This window comes from Onychomys torridus, chromosome 14 (genome assembly GCF_903995425.1).
Source record: "Onychomys torridus chromosome 14, mOncTor1.1, whole genome shotgun sequence".
Lineage (NCBI taxonomy): Eukaryota > Metazoa > Chordata > Mammalia > Rodentia > Cricetidae > Onychomys > Onychomys torridus.
Window position 1 is genome coordinate 70,616,218 of NC_050456.1, and position 21,646 is coordinate 70,637,863.

The 21,646-nt window shown below is 49.5% G+C and overlaps 2 protein-coding genes across 2 annotated transcripts; both read right to left on the bottom strand.

Annotated features, from left to right (window-relative positions):
- Window positions 1-3,342: 3,342 nt before the first annotated feature.
- LOC118595290 (interferon alpha-inducible protein 27-like protein 2) lies at window positions 3,343-8,135 on the bottom strand. The gene is made up of 5 exons (XM_036205651.1): window positions 8,123-8,135; window positions 7,301-7,432; window positions 5,036-5,065; window positions 3,986-4,147; window positions 3,343-3,590 (listed from the first exon to the last, which is right to left on the bottom strand). The coding sequence occupies exons 1-5, from the start codon at window positions 8,133-8,135 to the stop codon at window positions 3,508-3,510; spliced, it is 420 nt and encodes a 139-aa protein (XP_036061544.1). The 3' UTR covers window positions 3,343-3,507.
- A 9,508-nt stretch (window positions 8,136-17,643) lies between these two features.
- LOC118595837 (interferon alpha-inducible protein 27-like protein 2A) lies at window positions 17,644-19,477 on the bottom strand. Its single transcript, XM_036206654.1, has 4 exons — window positions 19,426-19,477; window positions 19,280-19,309; window positions 18,297-18,458; window positions 17,644-17,850 (listed from the first exon to the last, which is right to left on the bottom strand). Exons 1-4 carry the CDS (start codon window positions 19,430-19,432, stop codon window positions 17,774-17,776), a joined length of 276 nt encoding a protein of 91 aa, XP_036062547.1. The 5' UTR covers window positions 19,433-19,477; the 3' UTR covers window positions 17,644-17,773.
- Between the last annotated feature and the right edge of the window lie 2,169 nt (window positions 19,478-21,646).

Sequence of the window (21,646 nt, forward strand, 5' to 3'; positions counted from 1 at the left end):
TTCTGGGGTGCCGATCTTTTCTTGTGGTGGCTTTTTGAAGGGAGGTGTGCACTGGGAGTTCCAAGTCTTCCGTTTCCCCAACCAGACTCAGGCTGGAGATCAAAGGGAGGGGTCAGGTTGTCCAGCACACAGTCAGTAGGTAGAAGGCTTTACATGGTCCCTGCCCTAGTGGAGATGGTCTGTGTGGCATGGGGGCTTTTTGAGTTTTTATGGACCTCAGTTGTTCCTTATTAAAGGTTGGGCTGACAGAGATTCCTCTCCTGAGCAAAGGTGAGAGGTAGCCAAGAACACTGACCCCAGAACTCCTGGTCCCTCCTCATCAATACTTCTGGATGTGCAGGGCTGTGAGCAACACAGACTTAAGCCACGGTACTGTTGAAAGGCCGACATGAACCACCAGGGAATGCACTGGGCTAAGCTAATGCACTGGGGAAATGTACCTGGGGAAAGAGATAGCATCAACAAGGGTCAGCACCATACAGTATCCATAAAACTGAGGGGAGGCTGAAATACTTCCCTTATGTCCTGGGACCCTGAACACACCCTCACACAAGGCTGGTATTCATCACCCATGTGATGGGTGCATAATGCAGTGCTGGACAGAGTCCATACTGATACACGAAGGGCTTTGAGGCAGGAGGATACTGACATTTATGAAACAATTATGACACAGGACACTGTTCACTGCGGTGACAGGTACTGAGCACATTTGTAGAACACAGGCAGAATTTTGATGTCATGAAAAGATCTGGAAAAAATGAGACATGGATAGGCATGCAGAAGTCTATCAGGGGAGCACACAGAGGGAGATTGGGTTGTTTGAGGGCATCTGTTAGGACTGGTCTGATGGCTTGGACTGCATCAGTCACTTCCAGGCAATCAAAAGGAGCCTCTGTTGGGTTATTGTCTGGCAGCAGGCTGTCTTACAGAAACAGGTGTGGGGCTGGTCCAGGAGAAGTGATTGACAATGCATCATTCCAGCATTGGATACCCACCTTTCTGGGGTCCCCCCTCAAGAAGGCCTCAAGAGAGTATGTGATGTTAGGAATAGGCCCTGGCAAAAGTCTGTTTGTGAGCCTCCTGATTAGCACAGCTGTAGTGGCCAACCAACAGAAACAGGATCAAGTCTGTTAGACAGAGAGGCCAATGGCCTCTAACAGGACCCTAATTCCTGAGCTAGCACACTCCCCCTTTGAAGTCATTTACATAGGACAGGATGCCCTTGTCCCCTCTTCCTTTCTGGTGTCTCTGACATCTCCCTCTGGGACCCCTTAATAGGTCTCTCTGAGTACTGCCAGCAATGTCCAGGTCAATCACTTGTTTTGCATTTTTTCCCACATGGTCATAGTTACTGTTAACTTTTTGAGCAGTCTCCAATAACTGGGACCCATTTGTATCTGCTAGTCCTTCTAAATTTGGAAGATTCTTTCTACTGCCTGGGGCTGACTGCATAGGAAAACCAGTACTGGTTGCTCCCTGCCTTTCTGGCCCCTCTGGGTCTGTGACAGTTAACATCAGGTGACAGTCAAGAAGTGCTCTGAGACCCAGTAGGTGATGCCTGGGACTCGGGTAATACCTCTCTCGCCTTAGACACATTGGGAAGTTGTCTAGCAGCTGCCTGCCATCAATCCTTGGGAAAAGGACCTGAGAAAAATTATTCAGAGTCTCCTTACCTTGGGCAGGGGTGGAGTCCCAGTCAGGTCAGGCAAAAGAGAAAACCCACTCTATGGGGGCTTCACTGTATGGCAGTGATCCTCTGCCAGGCCCAAGCCTGATCTGTCCCTCCCATCAGCCATGAAGAGGGTGTCCAGGAGCTGTGGCCTGTCATCCCAGGTCAGCTGGTGGATATTAAACAACTCTCAAGGAGACTAATGAAGGCCTGAGGATTCTCAGGAAAGGGTGGGTTGTGTTATTCCATTACAGAGATCACTACTTGTAAAGGAGACTGAAAGACCCATGACCCCTGGGATACTTTCGTCTATGAGAGGGCTCCCCCAGAAACCAAGATTCCAAACCAGCAGATGCAACACGCAAGAGGAATGTATTCAGCACTGGCGCAAGTGGGCTCTCTGTCCTGGTCAGTCAGAGAGCCCTGAGCAGTGGTTACAAGCATTTTTAAAGGCAGAAACTACAAAATTAGCATAAGATACCAGGTGCCCCGGGTTTGGCCCAATTTAAAAATCATCATATATTTCAGCAATCATTTTGTTACGCGGGAAATTTTGTAACACTCGTCCTAAACTGGTTGGCTCAGGGGAGGTCTAGGGGAAGCGGTTACTCTGGAGGGGAGTTGGCATAGTTACAGGCTTGTGATTGGCTGACATTTGACCTAGTCTGCTGGACTCGCCAGATGGTCCTTATCTTGGGTCCCATTAGGGGAATTATTTTACACAGAGACTTATTATTATTTTAATCTATAATTGCAGACCTTGTCCCAAGGCTGACGGCTGGGCTCTGAAACTTTTTACTTATTTCCAGGGAGGGGATGGGTCAGTGTCTAACGCAAGCAAGTTTACAGAAGCAAAGTCAGCAATTTGCAATTGTAAAATATATCTCTAATTTTTTTCCTCAGAGACATGGATTATAAAAGGTAGAAGGGGAATCTTTGGGTCTTGGGTCACTGTGGGGGAATGTGTCTACCTTGGAGCAAGGAGGAGGGCTGTCTCTGCCCCCAGGAAAATCCCTAATGGAGCCTCCATAGCTAGAACCCCTCTGCCTGTGTGGCGGAGAGTGGGGGGCCAAGGTAGAAGACACTACCACTTCCCTCTACCCAGTGTGACCAGTGAACTATGTTCCCCTTGCCAACCGCGAGCCAGGGTGGGGCTGGGGATACAAAGAGGGAAAATTGTCTCCTCTAGTGGAGCTGCAGGACTGAGAGAATACATAGAGGTCTGGGTTTCTCTGGTGACCTAGCTGAAACAAAGGGTTTGACAGCAGGCCAGCAGGAATGATCACTGGATATATGCTGGGGAGGTGGACGAATACAAACCAGGCTCTGGCTTTGAGATGAGTGCCTCAAAGCAGGATGCCATGCTGAAACTCCTCTTAGGGACTGAGCCAAGCCCCACCTGGCTGGGATCTGGAAGTCCTTTAGGTCAACTCCTCACTTAGAGAGGGCCCAAGGAGGAGGTGACCTGCTCAGAGTGAAGGGATCAGAGGCAGGGCAAAAGGGCAGCTTCTGTTTTCACATTCACATTCACTCCACCTGAGCACTCACCTACACCATGTGTCTCTGTGGCAAGATGGTAGAGAGAGGTGAGCCGAACCCACCCAGGCCCAGGGAGCAGAGAGGTCCCTGTTCAACCTTTCCCATGCAAACAGCACATGACGTGAAGAGAATGATAAGCTAGGCAGCAGCAATTGATTTTATTTCTTATTTCCAATTAGGCATTTGGCGTTGGCAGACTGTCCATGGGGTTAATTGATCCCTCTCTGGGGTTGGCCAAGCTGGGAGGTGTCACCTCCACTTCCCTGTCCCCTTCTCTGGGCAGAGAAGGCCTCCAAGTCTCAGATGCTCATCACACTGGTCACCAGAGCAGATCCTGCAGAGCCCAAGAGGAATTTGGATGACATGGAGAGTCCTGCCGCTCCTGGGGATTAAAGAAAGGAGGAGAATAAGAGGTGGGACGAAACTGGGGGGTCAGACAGTGTCACAGTTGCCAGGGTCATTCAGGATGGCCAGAAGCCTAGAATCCACAGAATCCTCTCTCTTTCCAAAGTCTCCAGGACCTGTGTCTAGCAGAGTTCTTTTGAAAGGAGTACTTCCATGAAAAAACTCTAGGGAAATCAACCCACCTGGGTACATCACCGTCCAGAAGGAAGAAGGCTGAACTTGAGGTGGACATTTGAACCCTAGTTCAGCTGGTCAGGGATTCTCCCCCTTCTCCTCCACCTCCCCTGCTAAAACCCAGCAGAAGCTAAAGCAAGAACTGAGAAGCTGGACTATGTCTGGCTCTCATCCTTTTCCTCTCGCCCTGACACTTACCCACTGACTGCAGAGTGGCCACCAGGCTACCAGATGCAACTCCGCCTCCATTAGCAATAGCTGACAAGGACATCATCTTGGCAGCTAGGGAGGAGGCAGCGATTCCTGTCCCAGTGAAGCCCACAGCACTCAGCACGGGAGGCACTGCAGCTACAGTCATGGCTGTGGGAAGAGGGGCTTTTCAGGTGGGTTTGGGGAAAGGGACTCCCATCACACTGGGTCAAACCTCAGGGACCTGCTGGGGCCCGGAGAAGGAGAGAATAAGTAGAGCAGGCTAGACCAGGGCTTTCCCTCTTCCCTCTAAGTCCTCCTGGGAGAAACCCAGACAGCAAAGGTGTAATGTGAGGCAAGAGGCAGGCTCTGAACCAGAGAGCCACAAGCCAGGGAGCATAGGAGGAGAGTAGATGTGGGTCACTGAAGATGGAGTCCTGGGCTGGCTCTGATTGGTAGCAAGACCTTCATCAGGAAAGGTGCTGTTGGGGCCTCAGTGTCTGTCTGGGTCTAATGCTGGGCTAAGAGGGTGGCCCAAAGTAAGTGTTTACAGAGGATCACTTCCTGCCCAGGAGGCAGGAAAAGCACTGGCACAACTGCTGAGGCTGAAGGAGACAGCCCAGAGTCCTGCTGTGTGCATGTCAGTCATGTCAAGAGGCAGCAAGCTGATGGTGCCTGCATAGCATGTCCAGTACATTCCAACTCTCTGCTTCTCTCAGCCATACAGCACCCTGGAAATCTCTAACTGAGCTCCACAAGCTCGTTTTTTCAAGGAAACAAGTAGGAGCTCAGAGGAGTTTAAATATATCCACCAGGCCACAAAGGTGAGTATTTTCATACAAGGTGGTGGGTACCTGCTAAAGATGTGGCCTCTTTGACTCTACCCCACACTCCCTCTTTGCTTCAGTTCCTTCTGTCTGGCCACTTCCTTCATCCCACCTCCACCCTTACCCCACCCCCTCCAGGGAAGCCTACTGGGACAGGATGGGCTGCTTCCTGACTTCCTGCACACAGGAAGGGCTAGGAGTGGACTGGCACCCCTTCCTTGAAGATACTTACCTCCCCCAAGCACAGCAACAGCAGCCTTGGCTAGAAAGAAAAGAAAATCCTGTGTGAGGACTGCCACTGTCCCACACCCCACCCAGCTCCCAGGAAGGAATGAGCCCCATCTGTCTTTCCCTGAGAGAGAGGACCCAAGTGCATGTGTCTGCCCTGAGCAGGCCCTGGCAGCTGCTCTCTGGAGAAGGCAAACAGCTCAGATGGATTTTGCTCTGTTCTTTCATATTTGCTGCTTGCTGTTTGCCTGCCCTGGGGAAGGAAGTCTGATGCTATACTTTATTATGTCTGCCATACAAGAAAGGTAGATTCAAACAAAAGAAAACTACTAGAGTCTGGGGATACTGACTGGTAGTAGAGTGACTGCCTTGGCCTCCATGAAAAAAGAAAAAAGGAACACTATTCTTGTGGGTGTTGCTAGAAGACATGTGGGTAGCCTCTCTCAGTGAACATACATACTGGCATTGTAATTTAGGACTCCATCATGGACTGAGGCATAGCAGCAGACAGGCAGTCACATGATGCTTTTGAAACCTCTAAACCTGAACTCAGTGACACACCTCCTCCAACAAGGCCACACCTCTGAAATGTTCCCAAAATATTTCCACCAACTAGGGAGCAAACAGTGAAATAGAAGAGCCTTTGGGTTCCTTTCTCATTCAAACCGTGATAGCTACCATGGTGGGTTCTTCCCTTCAGGATAGGGCTGCTAATGACTTAGAAGAGGGGCAGTGTTTGCCAGTGTGGGGTATCACACACTCTCCTTGGCCACACAGGAGGCAGTGAAACTCCAGGGTAGAGAGAGCTGCTGCATGGGTGGGTCTACTTGCAGCCAATCATATTGGTGAAATTATTACGGCCACTCCATGTAGTTAAAAGGGAGTTTTATTTTGTAGGGTAACTTACAAATGAAGGGGTAGGTTGCAGGGTCTGGCAAAGGTATAGCACAGTCTGGCGGTGTTCTCTGGAGAACTCTGCTCGGTCTACCTCCTGTGTCCACCGTCTCCGAACCAAGAGCGCGACCTCCTCTTGATCCTGGGTCTTTGGTTCCCTCCTCTGCCCCGCCTTGTGGGAGTGATCATTACTGAAGCCTCAATGGGAGTTGGAACTTCCAGGCCAATGCTGGGATGGCTATCCACTACACAATCAAGCACCTGTGAAACAAACATGGTATCTGAACACTGCTTGAGACACATGCTTTGATAAACTGAGGCTCCTCATCACTATTCCCTCCTCCAGGAAGCCTACTCAGAGCCTCCTTAACAGCACTCATTACTCTAGCTGTTGAGGTAGCATGCTGAGCCATTTTTAGGTACATATGGGCTCAGCTCAAAACATCAGAGCTCCCAGGCAGCATGCAGGATCCTGGACTCTGGCAGCTACATGGGCCACAACTGGAAACTCTAAGCCTGGCTTTGAGAGGAGTTCAAAAGCAACCTAGAGAGCTTAGCCAGCTCTCCAGTGGCCTGGGGGTCATGGCAGGCTTGAATAAGGTAGGTACTGAGTGGCCAGGAGGGCTGTCAGGAGGGGATGTGGACCTAGGGAGTCAAGTACTTGGTTAGAAGGCATTTGCTACTCACTCGTACTGGCAAGAAGGGGAGGTAGTTACCAGGCTGTCTGGCCTATGACATGAAGGCCCTCCAATAAAGGGGTGCTATCTGACTGGTACCCAGAATGCTGGGTTCAACAGATGGCCTCAGAGCTAGCCAAGCCTTCTGAAGGTTGTTTAGAACTTCAGGCCTGGGCCTCTTCCCACCATCACCTCCACACCTTCGAATTTCCTTTCTGTTTACTGTTCGAAGCAGAAGGAAAAGCCCAACAATTCCTCCTCCCCAGGCTTTGGAACAATAGTTCCACTGGTCAATGAGGAATAATATTGACAGGCATGTGACTCGCACCAATTCCAAAACTCAGCAGTCTAGCAGAAAGATGATCACAAGCTTAAGGGCGATCATCCTGGGCTACATACACACTGCCTCCTGAGCTAGCCTGGACTATAGAGTGAGCCCGGTCTCCAAAAAGGGAGGCAACAATGTTATCTTCTTCTGAGGCCATTACAACAATTCAAGGAACTTACCCACATAATAGGCTAGCCATGGAGGCCTGAACAAAAGCAATAAAATTACTCAATAAAAATCTACTGATTTTATATTTTCTACTCCTCTGGATTCCCTAACCCTCTGCCTTTCTGACAAGCAGAAAATAAAGCAAGCTGTGGCTTGTCACAGTTCTCCCAAGGAGGAGTGTCTGATATGCAGGGCCAGTTACCTCCAATGGGGCAAACAGCCAAGACAGAGGCAGGGCACCCCGACAGGATGGTGCCACCCTTCAGTACTCCCAACGCAGATCCAAGCACAGATGCTCCAGAGCCCAGGGCAGCCTGGGCTAGTAGGTTGAGCCCTGGTGGGAGAAGGTCACAGTTCAGGGAGTGGTCTGATGAATATCCTCATGAAATGCCTGCTGTGGAGTCTAGAGAAACCCCTGAGTGTGTCTGCCCTGGGGACAGAAAGGAAAGAGCACCACTAGCTGCAGGGAGAGAGTGTGTGGCCAGGTGTTTAGGGTCGGCGTCCAAACAGAGAGCTTCACTCCGATATCGGGTCACAAAAGAAGCTTTATTAGCAGCAGCTCGTGGGACACCAGTGCGAGAAGTAGCTGGTGACCCCGAGTCTAAGGCTGGCAGGCCTTTTATGAGGTGGTTCCATCAGGGCAGGGGAGCGGGGTCATCCAGAGTGCAGACTTCTGGATGCCAGATGTCTCTGTGGTCTTTCTCAGAGCCTGGGTGAGTAAAGGAATTCCAAGCTTATCTAGCAAGGGGTTATTTGGCAAGCATTCTTCTCAAGCAATTTATCTTGCAAGCACAACCGCAGGCGGTTATCCTGCAAGTATCCTGTTAGCACAGCATGATGGGCATTCTGGCGTGGGGGCAGAGTGCAGTATTTTCCACTGAATCTACAATTAGCAGAGCTGGTGTGTGTGGGGGTCTCCTTATTTCTCTTACAATGGTCTTTCACAGGTCTTCTAGGTGGTTCTGGGATCACTGGCGAACACTTAGGAGCCTCATTCTTAGTGTGAGAAGAGTAAGGAACAGACCAATGTTGTCCATTGTGAGCTAAGAGCCATGCAAATGATTAAAAACTGTCTGAAGAAGCACACACACACACACACACACACACACACACACACACACACAAAGTTGACACCGAAGGCTGAATTTAGGGGATCCAAGAGAGGATATCTGTGAGGAGAATAAATAAAGATAACACTTGGGAGACTACACAACCTGGATGAAGGACTGAAGTGAAGAACTTTGTTCAAATTGACAACCTGACTTGTAGACCCAGAGGGACACACAGTGAGAGAGAAAAAAAAAAAAGGCAAACTCTGGTGATTAATACAGGGGATATGAAAACAAAATAGAGGACGACCCAGCCCCAGACCCCAGGAGCTGTCATCTCACAGGAGGACCTTAAGAAACATGTAGGTCTGAGTTTTTTTGGAACTCAAAGCCCAGGACCATACCAGGGGTTTGTCTCCTCAGGGCTCTCTCAGACATAAGGCCATGATGGAAGTGTGACAGTGGGCAGGATGTTGTTAAACTGAGACAGGAAACTGCAAGTCTGGGCACTTGAGCAGAAGGGAGGTTTGTGCAGCAAAGATATTGCCAGACTTGCTTAAGTACACCAGTGTTGTTCTTTTCGAAGGTTTTCTACCCAAGTCCATCTTCCCCACCTGCAGAATTAAGCCTCTCCTGGTAAGAGGTCAGGGGACTTGATGGCAGACCAGGACTCAATGCTAGCTGCAGCCTTGCAATGCTCCCTGGAGCTGCCCTTAGGAGGCCTGTCCTTTGATGTGAGGATGGAACTAATGGCTGCCTGTGAGTCAAGGCTGTCTCCTGTTGTTCTGGGAATGGAGACTGATTGGGGGAGGGGTGTCGATCTTGGTAAACAATAGCAGATGCTTTCTCAGCAACCCTAAACTTCAACCATGGTACAAGCTTTCCTTTTCCACACTCTACAACAAAACCGGTTATATACCACATACCTTCTAGTCACGTTGGAAGCAACACTCCTTTAGTTAAATTCACTTAGTGTAACTTAATATTTCCTAAGCAAATTTATTAGTAAATCTTCACAGGATCAATTTTATCACTTCACGTTTATACTGCATCACTGTCATGGGTGGGAGCTAAAATGAACCCTGGCAAAGAAATAACATGTTACAAAACATTGCAAACACAGTAACACTCAGAAAAACTGAATTAAAGAATAATAGGATATTCTTTCCAATCCAGGAAGACCTTGAGAGAGCAGGGAAAACAAAAGCTTTCTCATTGGCTGCCTTCCATGACTGGGTGTGTCTTCAACCACAGTGGTTTTTTTCAGGACCAGAAAGAACAGGAAAAAAACAAACTCTCTCCCATTGGCTGCCTTGGACCACCCGGTGGGTTGTGTCTTCAACCAGTGTGAATTTTCAGGAGAGAGAAGAAGGGGAAGGGAAACAACTCACTGGCTGCCTTGCAAGTCTAGGTATGTCTTCAACCCCAGTGGATTTTCCACTCTGAAAAGAACGGGATTTCCAGAAACACATCCAAGATCCAACAGGGGTGGGTGGAAGGGTGGGGTTATTGTTGTTGGTCTGTGTAGCATCCCGAGGAAATCTTCACTGGGTAAGGCCAGGGGAGAGACAGCTCCTTCCCGAAACCCCTAACCTTAGGTGGCAGAGGCCCACGGAGTCTGAAGGGAGGCCAGTGTAGAGTGCCTCTCTGATCTTCCTTTTGTTCTCATAGAGGTACCTGTCATCAAAGGCGTATACCTAGAAGGAAGGGACTTGAGGCCCAGCCTGCCTTGCAGGCTAGAGAGTAGGTGAGGTGAGCTCCAAGTGTTAGGACTAGCATAGTTAGAGCCTGTCATTTGTAAGACTGGACCTGGCTGGTTTCTGCCTAAAGTCTTTGACACTGAGTCTTCTGCCCTGGAACAAAAAACTTGCACTGTCTGAAATGGTTCCTGATTTCCCATCTCTTCAACAGGGGCAGGATTTTGCACCCAACACTGGAGTCAGGCCCCCTGTTATCACCAACTCTGAGCAACTGCTCAGTCCACCCCGAGCCCCTCAGGGTTTTCAACCGCTTGGTGGAAATCCACCTCTGGGTCCCCATCCTCCCACTCAAAGACCCACTTCTTTTCACAGGTTTGGTCCTGTTTGGAACCTCTGCTGAGCTCCATGGCTTTGTTTGGAACAGGCACACTGGTGGCTTCCCTGGTCTCAGGGATAACAGCTTCAGCAGCCATGGGCAAAGCTGGAGGGGCAGTCTCTGGTGCCATTCTAGCTGGCTCACAGGGTGAGTGCCCATGAAGGGACAAGGGTGGGCGGCGAGGGGATAGTTATGGTGGGTACAACATCCTGCCCACTGTCACACTTCCATCATGGCCTTATGTCTGAGAGAGCCCTGAGGAGACAAACCCCTGGTATGGTCCTGGGCTTTGAGTTCCAAAAACTCAGACCTACATGTTTCTTAAGGTCCTCCTGTGAGATGACAGCTCCTAGGGTCTGGGGCTGGGTCGTCCTCTATTTTGTTTTCATATCCCCTGTATTAATCACCAGAGTTTGCCTTTTTTTTTTTTCTCTCTCACTGTGTGTCCCTCTGGGTCTACAAGTCAGGTTGTCAATTTGAACAAAGTTCTTCACTTCAGTCCTTCATCCAGGTTGTGTAGTCTCCCAAGTGTTTCCTTTATTTATTCTCCTCACAGATATCCTCTCTTGGATCCCCTAAATTCAGCCTTCGGTGTCAACTTTGTGTGTGTGTGTGTGTGTGTGTGTGTGTGTGTGTGTGTGTGTGCTTCTTCAGACAGTTTTTATCATTTGCATGGCTCTTAGCTCACAATGGACAACATTGGTCTGTTCCTTACTCTTCTCACACTAAGAATGAGGCTCCTAAGAGTGCGCCAGTGATCCCAGAACCACCTAGAAGACCTGGATTTCTAAATGCACACACACTCTCTCCCTGCAGCTAGTGCTGCTCTTTCCTTTCTGTCCCCAGGGCAGACACACTCAGGGGTTTCTCTAGACTCCACAGCAGGCATTTCATGAGGATATTCATCAGACCACTCCCTGAACTTGTGACCTTCTCCCACCAGGGCTCAACCTACTAGCCCAGACTGCCCTGGGCTCTGGAGCATCTGTGCTTGGATCTGCGTTGGGAGTACTGAAGGGTGGCACCATCCTGTCGGGGTGCCCTGCCTCTGTCTTGGCTGTTTGCCCCATTGGAGGTAACTAGCCCTGCATATCAGACACTCCTCCTTGGGAGAACTGTGGCAAGCCACAGCTTGCTTTATTTTCTACTTGTCAGAAAGGCAGAGGGTTAGGGAATCCAGAGGAGTAGAAAATATAAAATCAGTAGATTTTTATTGAGTAATTTTATTGCTTTTGTTCAGGCCTCCATGGCTAGCCTATTATGTGGGTAAGTTCCTTGAATGGCCTCAGAGGAAGATAACATTGTTGCCTCCCTTTTTGGAGACCGGGCTCACTCTATAGTCCAGGCTAGCTCAGGAGGCAGTGTGTATGTAGCCCAGGATGATCGCCCTTAAGCTTGTGATCATCTTTCTGCCAGACTGCTGAGTTTTGGAATTGGTGCGAGTCACATGCCTGTCAATATTATTCCTCATTGACCAGTGGAACTATTGTTCCAAAGCCTGGGGAGGAGGAATTGTTGGGCTTTTCCTTCTGCTTCGAACAGTAAACAGAAAGGAAATTCGAAGGTGTGGAGGTGATGGTGGGAAGAGGCCCAGGCCTGAAGTTCTAAACAACCCTCAGAAGGCTTGGCTAGCTCTGAGGCCATCTGTTGAACCCAGCATTCTGGGTACCAGTCAGATAGCACCCCTTTATTGGAGGGCCTTCATGTCATAGGCCAGACAGCCTGGTAACTGCCTCCCCTTCTTACCAGTACGAGTGAGCAGCAAATGCCTTCTAACCAAGTACTTGACTCCCTAGGTCCACATCCCCTCCTGACAGCCCTCCTGGCCACTCAGTACCTACCTTATTCAAGCCTGCCATGACCCCCAGGCCACTGGAGAGCTGGCTAAGCTCTCTAGGTTGCTTTTGAACTCCTCTCAAAGCCAGGCTTAGAGTTTCCAGTTGTGGCCCATGTGGCTGCCAGAGACCAGGATCCTGCATGCTGCCTGGGAGCTCTGATGTTTTGAGCTGAGCCCATATGTACCTAAAAATGGCTCAGCATGCTACCTCAACAGCTAAAGTAGTGAGTGCTGTTAACGAGGCTCTGAGTAGGCTTCCTGGAGGAGGGAATAGTGATGAGGAGCCTCAGTTTATCAAAGCATGTGTCTCAAGTAGTGTTCAGATACCATGTTTGTTTCACAGGTGCTTGATTGGCTGCAAGTAGACCCTCCCATGCAGCAGCTCTCTCTACCCTGGAGTTTCACTGCCTCCTGTGTGGCCAAGGAGAGTGTGTGATACCCCACACTGGCAAACACTGCCCCTCTTCTAAGCCATTAGCAGCCCTATCCTGAAGGGAAGAACCCACCATGGTAGCTATCACGGTTTGAATGAGAAAGGAACCCAAAGGCTCTTCTATTTCACTGTTTGCTCCCTAGTTGGTGGAAATATTTTGGGAACATTTCAGAGGTGTGGCCTTGTTGGAGGAGGTGTGTCACTGAGTTCAGGTTTAGAGGTTTCAAAAGCATCATGTGACTGCCTGTCTGCTGCTATGCCTCAGTCCATGATGGAGTCCTAAATTACAATGCCAGTATGTATGTTCACTGAGAGAGGCTACCCACATGTCTTCTAGCAACACCCACAAGAATAGTGTTCCTTTTTTCTTTTTTCATGGAGGCCAAGGCAGTCACTCTACTACCAGTCAGTATCCCCAGACTCTAGTAGTTTTCTTTTGTTTGAATCTACCTTTCTTGTATGGCAGACATAAGAAAGTATAGCATCAGACTTCCTTCCCCAGGGCAGGCAAACAGCAAGCAGCAAATATGAAAGAACAGAGCAAAATCCATCTGAGCTGTTTGCCTTCTCCAGAGAGCAGCTGCCAGGGCCTGCTCAGGGCAGACACATGCACTTGGGTCCTCTCTCTCAGGGAAAGACAGATGGGGCTCATTCCTTCCTGGGAGCTGGGTGGGGTGTGGGACAGTGGCAGTCCTCACACAGGATTTTCTTTTCTTTCTAGCCAAGGCTGCTGTTGCTGTGCTTGGGGGAGGTAAGTATCTTCAAGGAAGGGGTGCCAGTCCACTCCTAGCCCTTCCTGTGTGCAGGAAGTCAGGAAGCAGCCCATCCTGTCCCAGTAGGCTTCCCTGGAGGGGGTGGGGTAAGGGTGGAGGTGGGATGAAGGAAGTGGCCAGATAGAAGGAACTGAAGCAAAGAGGGAGTGTGGGGTAGAGTCAAAGAGGCCACATCTTCAGCAGGTACCCACCACCTTGTATGAAAATACTCACCTTTGTGGCCTGGTGGATATATTTAAACTCCTCTGAGCTCCTACTTGTTTCCTTGAAAAAACGAGCTTGTGGAGCTCAGTTAGAGATTTCCAGGGTGCTGTATGGCTGAGAGAAGCAGAGAGTTGGAATGTACTGGACATGCTATGCAGGCACCATCAGCTTGCTGCCTCTTGACATGACTGACATGCACACAGCAGGACTCTGGGCTGTCTCCTTCAGCCTCAGCAGTTGTGCCAGTGCTTTTCCTGCCTCCTGGGCAGGAAGTGATCCTCTGTAAACACTTACTTTGGGCCACCCTCTTAGCCCAGCATTAGACCCAGACAGACACTGAGGCCCCAACAGCACCTTTCCTGATGAAGGTCTTGTACCAATCAGAGCCAGCCCAGGACTCCATCTTCAGTGACCCACATCTACTCTCCTCCTATGCTCCCTGGCTTGTGGCTCTCTGGTTCAGAGCCTGCCTCTTGCCTCACATTACACCTTTGCTGTCTGGGTTTCTCCCAGGAGGACTTAGAGGGAAGAGGGAAAGCCCTGGTCTAGCCTGCTCTACTTATTCTCTCCTTCTCCGGGCCCCAGCAGGTCCCTGAGGTTTGACCCAGTGTGATGGGAGTCCCTTTCCCCAAACCCACCTGAAAAGCCCCTCTTCCCACAGCCATGACTGTAGCTGCAGTGCCTCCCGTGCTGAGTGCTGTGGGCTTCACTGGGACAGGAATCGCTGCCTCCTCCCTAGCTGCCAAGATGATGTCCTTGTCAGCTATTGCTAATGGAGGCGGAGTTGCATCTGGTAGCCTGGTGGCCACTCTGCAGTCAGTGGGTAAGTGTCAGGGCGAGAGGAAAAGGATGAGAGCCAGACATAGTCCAGCTTCTCAGTTCTTGCTTTAGCTTCTGCTGGGTTTTAGCAGGGGAGGTGGAGGAGAAGGGGGAGAATCCCTGACCAGCTGAACTAGGGTTCAAATGTCCACCTCAAGTTCAGCCTTCTTCCTTCTGGACGGTGATGTACCCAGGTGGGTTGATTTCCCTAGAGTTTTTTCATGGAAGTACTCCTTTCAAAAGAACTCTGCTAGACACAGGTCCTGGAGACTTTGGAAAGAGAGAGGATTCTGTGGATTCTAGGCTTCTGGCCATCCTGAATGACCCTGGCAACTGTGACACTGTCTGACCCCCCAGTTTCGTCCCACCTCTTATTCTCCTCCTTTCTTTAATCCCCAGGAGCGGCAGGACTCTCCATGTCATCCAAATTCCTCTTGGGCTCTGCAGGATCTGCTCTGGTGACCAGTGTGATGAGCATCTGAGACTTGGAGGCCTTCTCTGCCCAGAGAAGGGGACAGGGAAGTGGAGGTGACACCTCCCAGCTTGGCCAACCCCAGAGAGGGATCAATTAACCCCATGGACAGTCTGCCAACGCCAAATGCCTAATTGGAAATAAGAAATAAAATCAATTGCTGCTGCCTAGCTTATCATTCTCTTCACGTCATGTGCTGTTTGCATGGGAAAGGTTGAACAGGGACCTCTCTGCTCCCTGGGCCTGGGTGGGTTCGGCTCACCTCTCTCTACCATCTTGCCACAGAGACACATGGTGTAGGTGAGTGCTCAGGTGGAGTGAATGTGAATGTGAAAACAGAAGCTGCCCTTTTGCCCTGCCTCTGATCCCTTCACTCTGAGCAGGTCACCTCCTCCTTGGGCCCTCTCTAAGTGAGGAGTTGACCTAAAGGACTTCCAGATCCCAGCCAGGTGGGGCTTGGCTCAGTCCCTAAGAGGAGTTTCAGCATGGCATCCTGCTTTGAGGCACTCATCTCAAAGCCAGAGCCTGGTTTGTATTCGTCCACCTCCCCAGCATATATCCAGTGATCATTCCTGCTGGCCTGCTGTCAAACCCTTTGTTTCAGCTAGGTCACCAGAGAAACCCAGACCTCTATGTATTCTCTCAGTCCTGCAGCTCCACTAGAGGAGACAATTTTCCCTCTTTGTATCCCCAGCCCCACCCTGGCTCGTGGTTGGCAAGGGGAACATAGTTCACTGGTCACACTGGGTAGAGGGAAGTGGTAGTGTCTTCTACCTTGGCCCCCCACTCTCCGCCACACAGGCAGAGGGGTTCTAGCTATGGAGGCTCCATTAGGGATTTTCCTGGGGGCAGAGACAGCCCTCCTCCTTGCTCCAAGGTAGACACATTCCCCCACAGTGACCCAAGACCCAAAGATTCCTCTTCTCCCTTTTATAATCCATGTCTCCTTTACAAGTAGTGATTTCTGTAATGGAATAACACAACCCACCCTTTCCTGAGAATCCTCAGGCCCTCATTATTCTCCTTGAGAGTTGTTTAATATCCACCAGCTGACCTGGGATGACAGGCCACAGCTCCTGGACACCCTCTTCATGGCTGAAGGGAGGAACAGATCAGGCTTGGGCCTGGCAGAGGATCACTGCCATACAGTGAAGCCCCCATAGAGTGGGTTTTCTCTCTTGCCTGACCTGACTGGGACTCCACCCCTGCCCAAGGTAAGGAGACTCTGAATAATTTTTCTCAGGTCCTTTTCCCAAGGATTGATGGCAGGCAGCTGCTAGACAACTTCCCAATGTGTCTAAGGCGAGAGAGGTATTACCCGAGTTCCAGGCATCACCTACTGGGTCTCAGAGCACTTCTTGACTGTCACCTGATGTTAACTGTCACAGACCCAGAGGGGCCAGAAAGGCAGGGAGCAACCAGTACTGGTTTTCCTATGCAGTCAGCCCCAGGCAGTAGAAAGAATCTTCCAAATTTAGAAGGGTTTTCAGATACAAATGGGTCCCAGTTATTGGAGACTGCTCAAAAGGTTAACAGTAACTATGACCATGTGGGAAAAAATGCAAAACAAGTGATTGACCTGGACATTGCTGGCAGTACTCAGAGAGACCTATTAAGGGGTCCCAGAGGGAGAAGTCAGAGACACCAGAAAGGAAGAGGGGACAAGGGCATCCTGTCCTATGTAAATGACTTCAAAGGGGGAGTGTGCTAGCTCAGGAATTAGGGTCCTGTTAGAGGCCATTGGCCTCTGTCTAACAGACTTGATCCTGTTTCTGTTGGTTGGCCACTACAGCTGTGCTAATCAGGAGGCTCACAAACAGACTTTTGCCAGGGCCTATTCCTAACATCACATACTCTCTTGAGGCCTTCTTGAGGGGGACCCCAGAGAGGTGGGTATCCAATGCTGGAATGATGCATTGTCAATCACTTCTCCTGGACCAGCCCCACACCTGTTTCTGTAAGACAGCCTGCTGCCAGACAATAACCCAACAGAGGCTCCTTTTGATTGCCTGAAAGTGACTGATGCAGTCCAAGCCATCAGACCAGTCCTAACAGATGCCCTCAAACAACCCAATCTCCCTCTGTGTGCTCCCCTGATAGACTTCTGCATGCCTATCCATGTCTCATTTTTTCCAGATCTTTTCATGACATCAGAATTCTGCCTGTGTTCTACAAATGTGCTTGGTACCTGTCACCGCAGTGAACAGTGTCCTGTGTCATAATTGTTTCATGAATGCCGGTATCCTCCTGCCTCAAAGCCCTTCGTGTATCAGTATGGACTCTGTCCAGCACTGCATTATGCACCCATCACATGGGTGATGAATACCAGCCTTGTGTGAGGGTGTGTTCAGGGTCCCAGGACATAAGGGAAGTATTTCAGCCTCCCCTCAGTTTTATGGATACTGTATGGTGCTGACCCTTGTTGATGCTATCTCTTTCCCCAGGTACATTTCCCCAGTGCATTAGCTTAGCCCAGTGCATTCCCTGGTGGTTCATGTTGGCCTTTCAACAGTACTGTGGCTTAAGTCTGTGTTGCTCACAGCCCTGCACATCCAGAAGTATTGATGAGGAGGGACCAGGAGTTCTGGGGTCAATGTTCTTGGCTACCTCTCACCTTTGCTCAGGAGAGGAATCTCTGTCAGCCTAACCTTTAATAAGGAACAACTGAGGTCCATAAAGACTCAAAAAGCCCCCATGCCATACAGACCATCTCCACTAGGGCAGGGACCATGTAAAGCCTTCTACCTACTGACTGTGTGCTGGACAACCTGTCCCCTCCCTTTGATCTCCAGCCTGAGTCTGGTTGGGGAAACGGAAGACTTGGAACTCCCAGTGCACACCTCCCTTCAAAAAGCCACCACAAGAAAAGATTGGCACCCCAGGATAGAACCTTTATTTTTCATTTTTCTGTGACTTCAATGGGAGATTTGGAGGCTCATCTTGGGGTACACTGTCTCCTGGACATTCCTTAAAGGCTTTCGGTCCAGCTGGTAGAGGTGTTCTCTCCTACGTTCAAAGCAAGGATCCACCAACAGCTGCCCCAACTGTGCCCAGGATGATGTTGGTTGATGCAGAGAGTCCAGCAACCCCTGGGAAGGAGACAATATAGTGATAGTCAGTTGCCTAAAGCTTAGAGATGTCCCACCGCCTTTTTGTCTGAACTCTAGGGTTCTCCTTATACAATGATATTCAAAGTGTCAGACCAGAAGGGGAAGACAGATATGGGTAAGCTAGATAGAGGAGGGAGAGCTCTCCAGAGATAAACACCCTCTATATTGCAGTACACAGGGGGACACACTGTTGAAGGACACCCAGGTAGTGAAGATTCAGAGCCCAGGGAGCATGCATCTTGGACCCAGGCTCCTTCCTGCTTCTGCCATCCAGTGCCCCTCATCCCTGCAGCAACCCCCAACCTCACTCACAATGAACCATATAGTACAGACATAGGTCATATAAAAGGTTGTACTGTAGGGAGAGGAAGGGAGATGCCTTCCTTGGCTGGGTCTCCAGACATCTTGCCTGGACTAACACTTACCCACTGACTGTAGTGTGGCTACCAGGCTTCCTGCTGCAACTCCACCCCCATTGGCGATTGCTGCTGATGACATCATGTTGGCTGCTATGGATGAGGCAGCTATTCCAGTCCCAGTGAAGCCAATGGCACCCAGTACTATGGGTGTAGCTGCCACAGCCACAACTGTGGGGAGAGGAGCTGGGTGATGTGGGCTCAGGGGAAATAGCCACTCAAGAATTCCTTCACTGCTTCTGCGATCTCTCTATTCTAAGCAGCAAGGAAAAGGTTCTCAAGGTAAAGAAGAAGGATAGGGTACTGGAGAGATGACTCAGGGTTTAAGAGCACTGGATGCTCTTTGAGAGGTCCCAAGTTCAGTTCTAGGCAACCACATGGTGACTACAACCATATATAATTAGATCTGGTGTTCTCTTCTGGCATGCAGGTATATATGCACACAGAACACTGTATACATAATAAATACATAAATTTTTTAAAAAGAAGAAGAGGAGGAGGAGGAAGAGAAAGTAGGAGGAGAAGGAGGAGGAGGAGAAGGAGGAGGAGGAGAAGGAGGAGAAGGAGGAGGAGGAGGAGGAGGAGGAGGAGGAGGAGGAGGAGAAGGACAAGGATAGGGCAGGCAGCCAGATGGAGGCAAAGAGGTCAGTGGAGGATCTGAAACAGACATAGTCTTGCCAAGCTGTGTGACACTGGAGAAATCAGTACACTTTCCTGACTCTCAGGTTTGTGGGGGATAAAATGAACTACTTTTGCTCATTTAAGTATCTGCCCCTCCCCCAGCTCAACAAATTCTCCACTTGCTGCTTACCATATATAAGGCTTGGAAGAAAAGTGGGGCAGAAAACCTTAAGCTCATCCCTGGAGGGAGCATAGTTCTGGCCCTGGGTAGACCCAGGCAGCTCCATAATCCAGCAGAAGTCAGGAGCTGGAGTGGAACTCACCTCACAGCACAAAGCCCCACCTCCTCACAGCAGGTGCAAGACACATACCTCCTCCTATGGCAGCACCGATCACTGTTCCTAGGGAGAGATGGGGTAGGCAGAAAAGGTTAGAGTTGGCTGATGTCAGTCAGTTCTTGGCAGGCTTGCACTGGGAGCCCAGTTCTCAGCCCATGTCAGGGCTGAGGGATACTAACCCCACATGGTGAGATGTGTTGGTAGCTGGTAAGCTTAGGAAGTGACTTAAATCTGAAGAGAGAAGGAGAGACTGTTGCTTCTGACCCAATAGGGACCTGGCCCCGCCCCTTGCAATGAGTCAGAGTCCTAGCAAATGTTTGAAAGCAATAGGGGAAGTAGGTACCTGATCTTCAGGCATCTGCTAACCTCTGAGTAAACGGCTTCCCTTAGATTGGTTTCTATCCTGACTGACGCTTCACATACACACACACACACACACACACACACACACACACACACACACACAGAGAGAGAGAGAGAGAGAGACAGAGAGAGACAGAGAGAGACAGAGAGAGACAGAGAGACAGAGAGTGACAGAGAGACAGAGAGAGATAGAGAGAGACACAGAGAGAGATAGAGACACAGAGAGAGGTGACAGCTGGTTGCCACTAAATTAAAACTGAAACAAAAACCACTCAAACTTAGTGAGAAAAATGTGGGCACAAAATTCACTCCTCTCACCTGAAAGAGGATGGCAGTTTATTGTGGAGCTATGGCTAGATAACTAGACAAGGTTACCTAAAATTTTGTGTTTCTACACAGTAGCAATTTGATGAGGTTTTTGTAGCAGTGGAACAAAGAAAGCCATAAAGCAAGGCACTTCAAAATGTATGGGTGAAGACATGCAGTGGAAGGGTCAGTGCTGAGGGGTGCCTTTACTGTAGGCCTCAGGTGCTAACTGATGGCTCCCCTTTAGGTTGGTGGGAGCCAGCATTGGTATATTCCAAAGGCTTTGCCTAATGGTCACAAAGATGTTAGGTTAGGTACAATGGGGACAATGAATGGCTATTATAAGGGCTAAAGTTGTCCCCAGAGAATTTGGCTCTGGACTTGGAATATTTTAAGTGCTCCACAATCATTAAGGATATAAAGAGTTAATCCCCCTCACCAAGGGCTCAGACAAAGGTACAGCTTCTCTCCTGGAACTTTGGTCCACAAATATGTATCTAATTTCATCAATGTCCTTTAGTGGGAACTGTTCACACATCTAGGAGCATTTTCTTCTATCTCTGTCTCTCGTATAATATGCCACTACCAACCCATTCTGACTACACTGTGCATGCTGCTTTGCAAATGGTTCCTTCTGCTGAACTGTTTAGATCTATGTGGGCTGTTTCTTGGGCGTCAAGTTTACTGAGGCATAATTTAGACAAGATATCACACTTTTGGTACAAGCTTCTATAACTTCGGACGACATTTAGTTACATATGCAAATACCATCTCAGATCTGGAAACCTCCACTTCTTCTCTTCTCACCTAAATTGTCTCATCTTTCCTTTCAGCCACCCCCCTCCCCTCCCCCACCACCAGTGATTCCCATTCAGTCTCCACACAGTTGCCTTTCCAGAATGCCTGTGCTTACCACCTGAAATTCTGCCCTGTGGACTTGTGCTAGCTCACTGTCCCCGTCTCTCCTTTAAGGGTGTGACTTCTAATACTGGTATTTGTAAATTACCTAAGCTGAAATGCTGGCATCCTGGTGCACCAGTATTTCCTGGTTATATATTCCTATAGGTGAGTCTGCATCTCAGTGCTCTTGTTTTCCAGAAACAGGGTAGATTTCTGGCCTAATCAGGGTTCCTATTGCCATGATGAAACACCATAACCAAAAGCAACTTGGAGAGAAAAGGGTTTATTTCAGCTTATACTTCTACATTACTGTTCATCATCAAAGGAAGTCAGGACAGGAACTCAAACAGGGAAGGATCCTCAAGGCAGGAGCTGATGCAGAGGCCGTGGAGGGGTGCTGCTTACTGGCTTGCTCTTTTCCAGTGTAGATCTGTAGTAGAATGATCACTGATAACCATGCAACAGGAGCAATATTAGGCTGTCTTGAAATCTCCTCAGCCAGTGGGATTGGGACCCATCCCTGGTGCATGAGCCAGCTTTTTCGAGAGCCCAGTGCCTATGATTCTCATACAGTGAACCTAGTGATCTAGACCTTGGATCTCACCTACCTCGAGGCTCCCATAAAACCTAGAGCCTGAGGTTTGGGGTCCTCAAAGGCCATAGGATTCATTTTAGCTGGGATGTCACTTTGTAACTGGTTTCTGTCTCTGCCCTGACCATTACCCAGGCTTCTCTGTGCTTTGGCCTTTGAAGTTTCTGTGTGACCCAGGGGAAAAGGTCTTTTTGTTCCATTCATGTTTCTCCCTTCTCTGGACCTTGAACTCAGCAGCT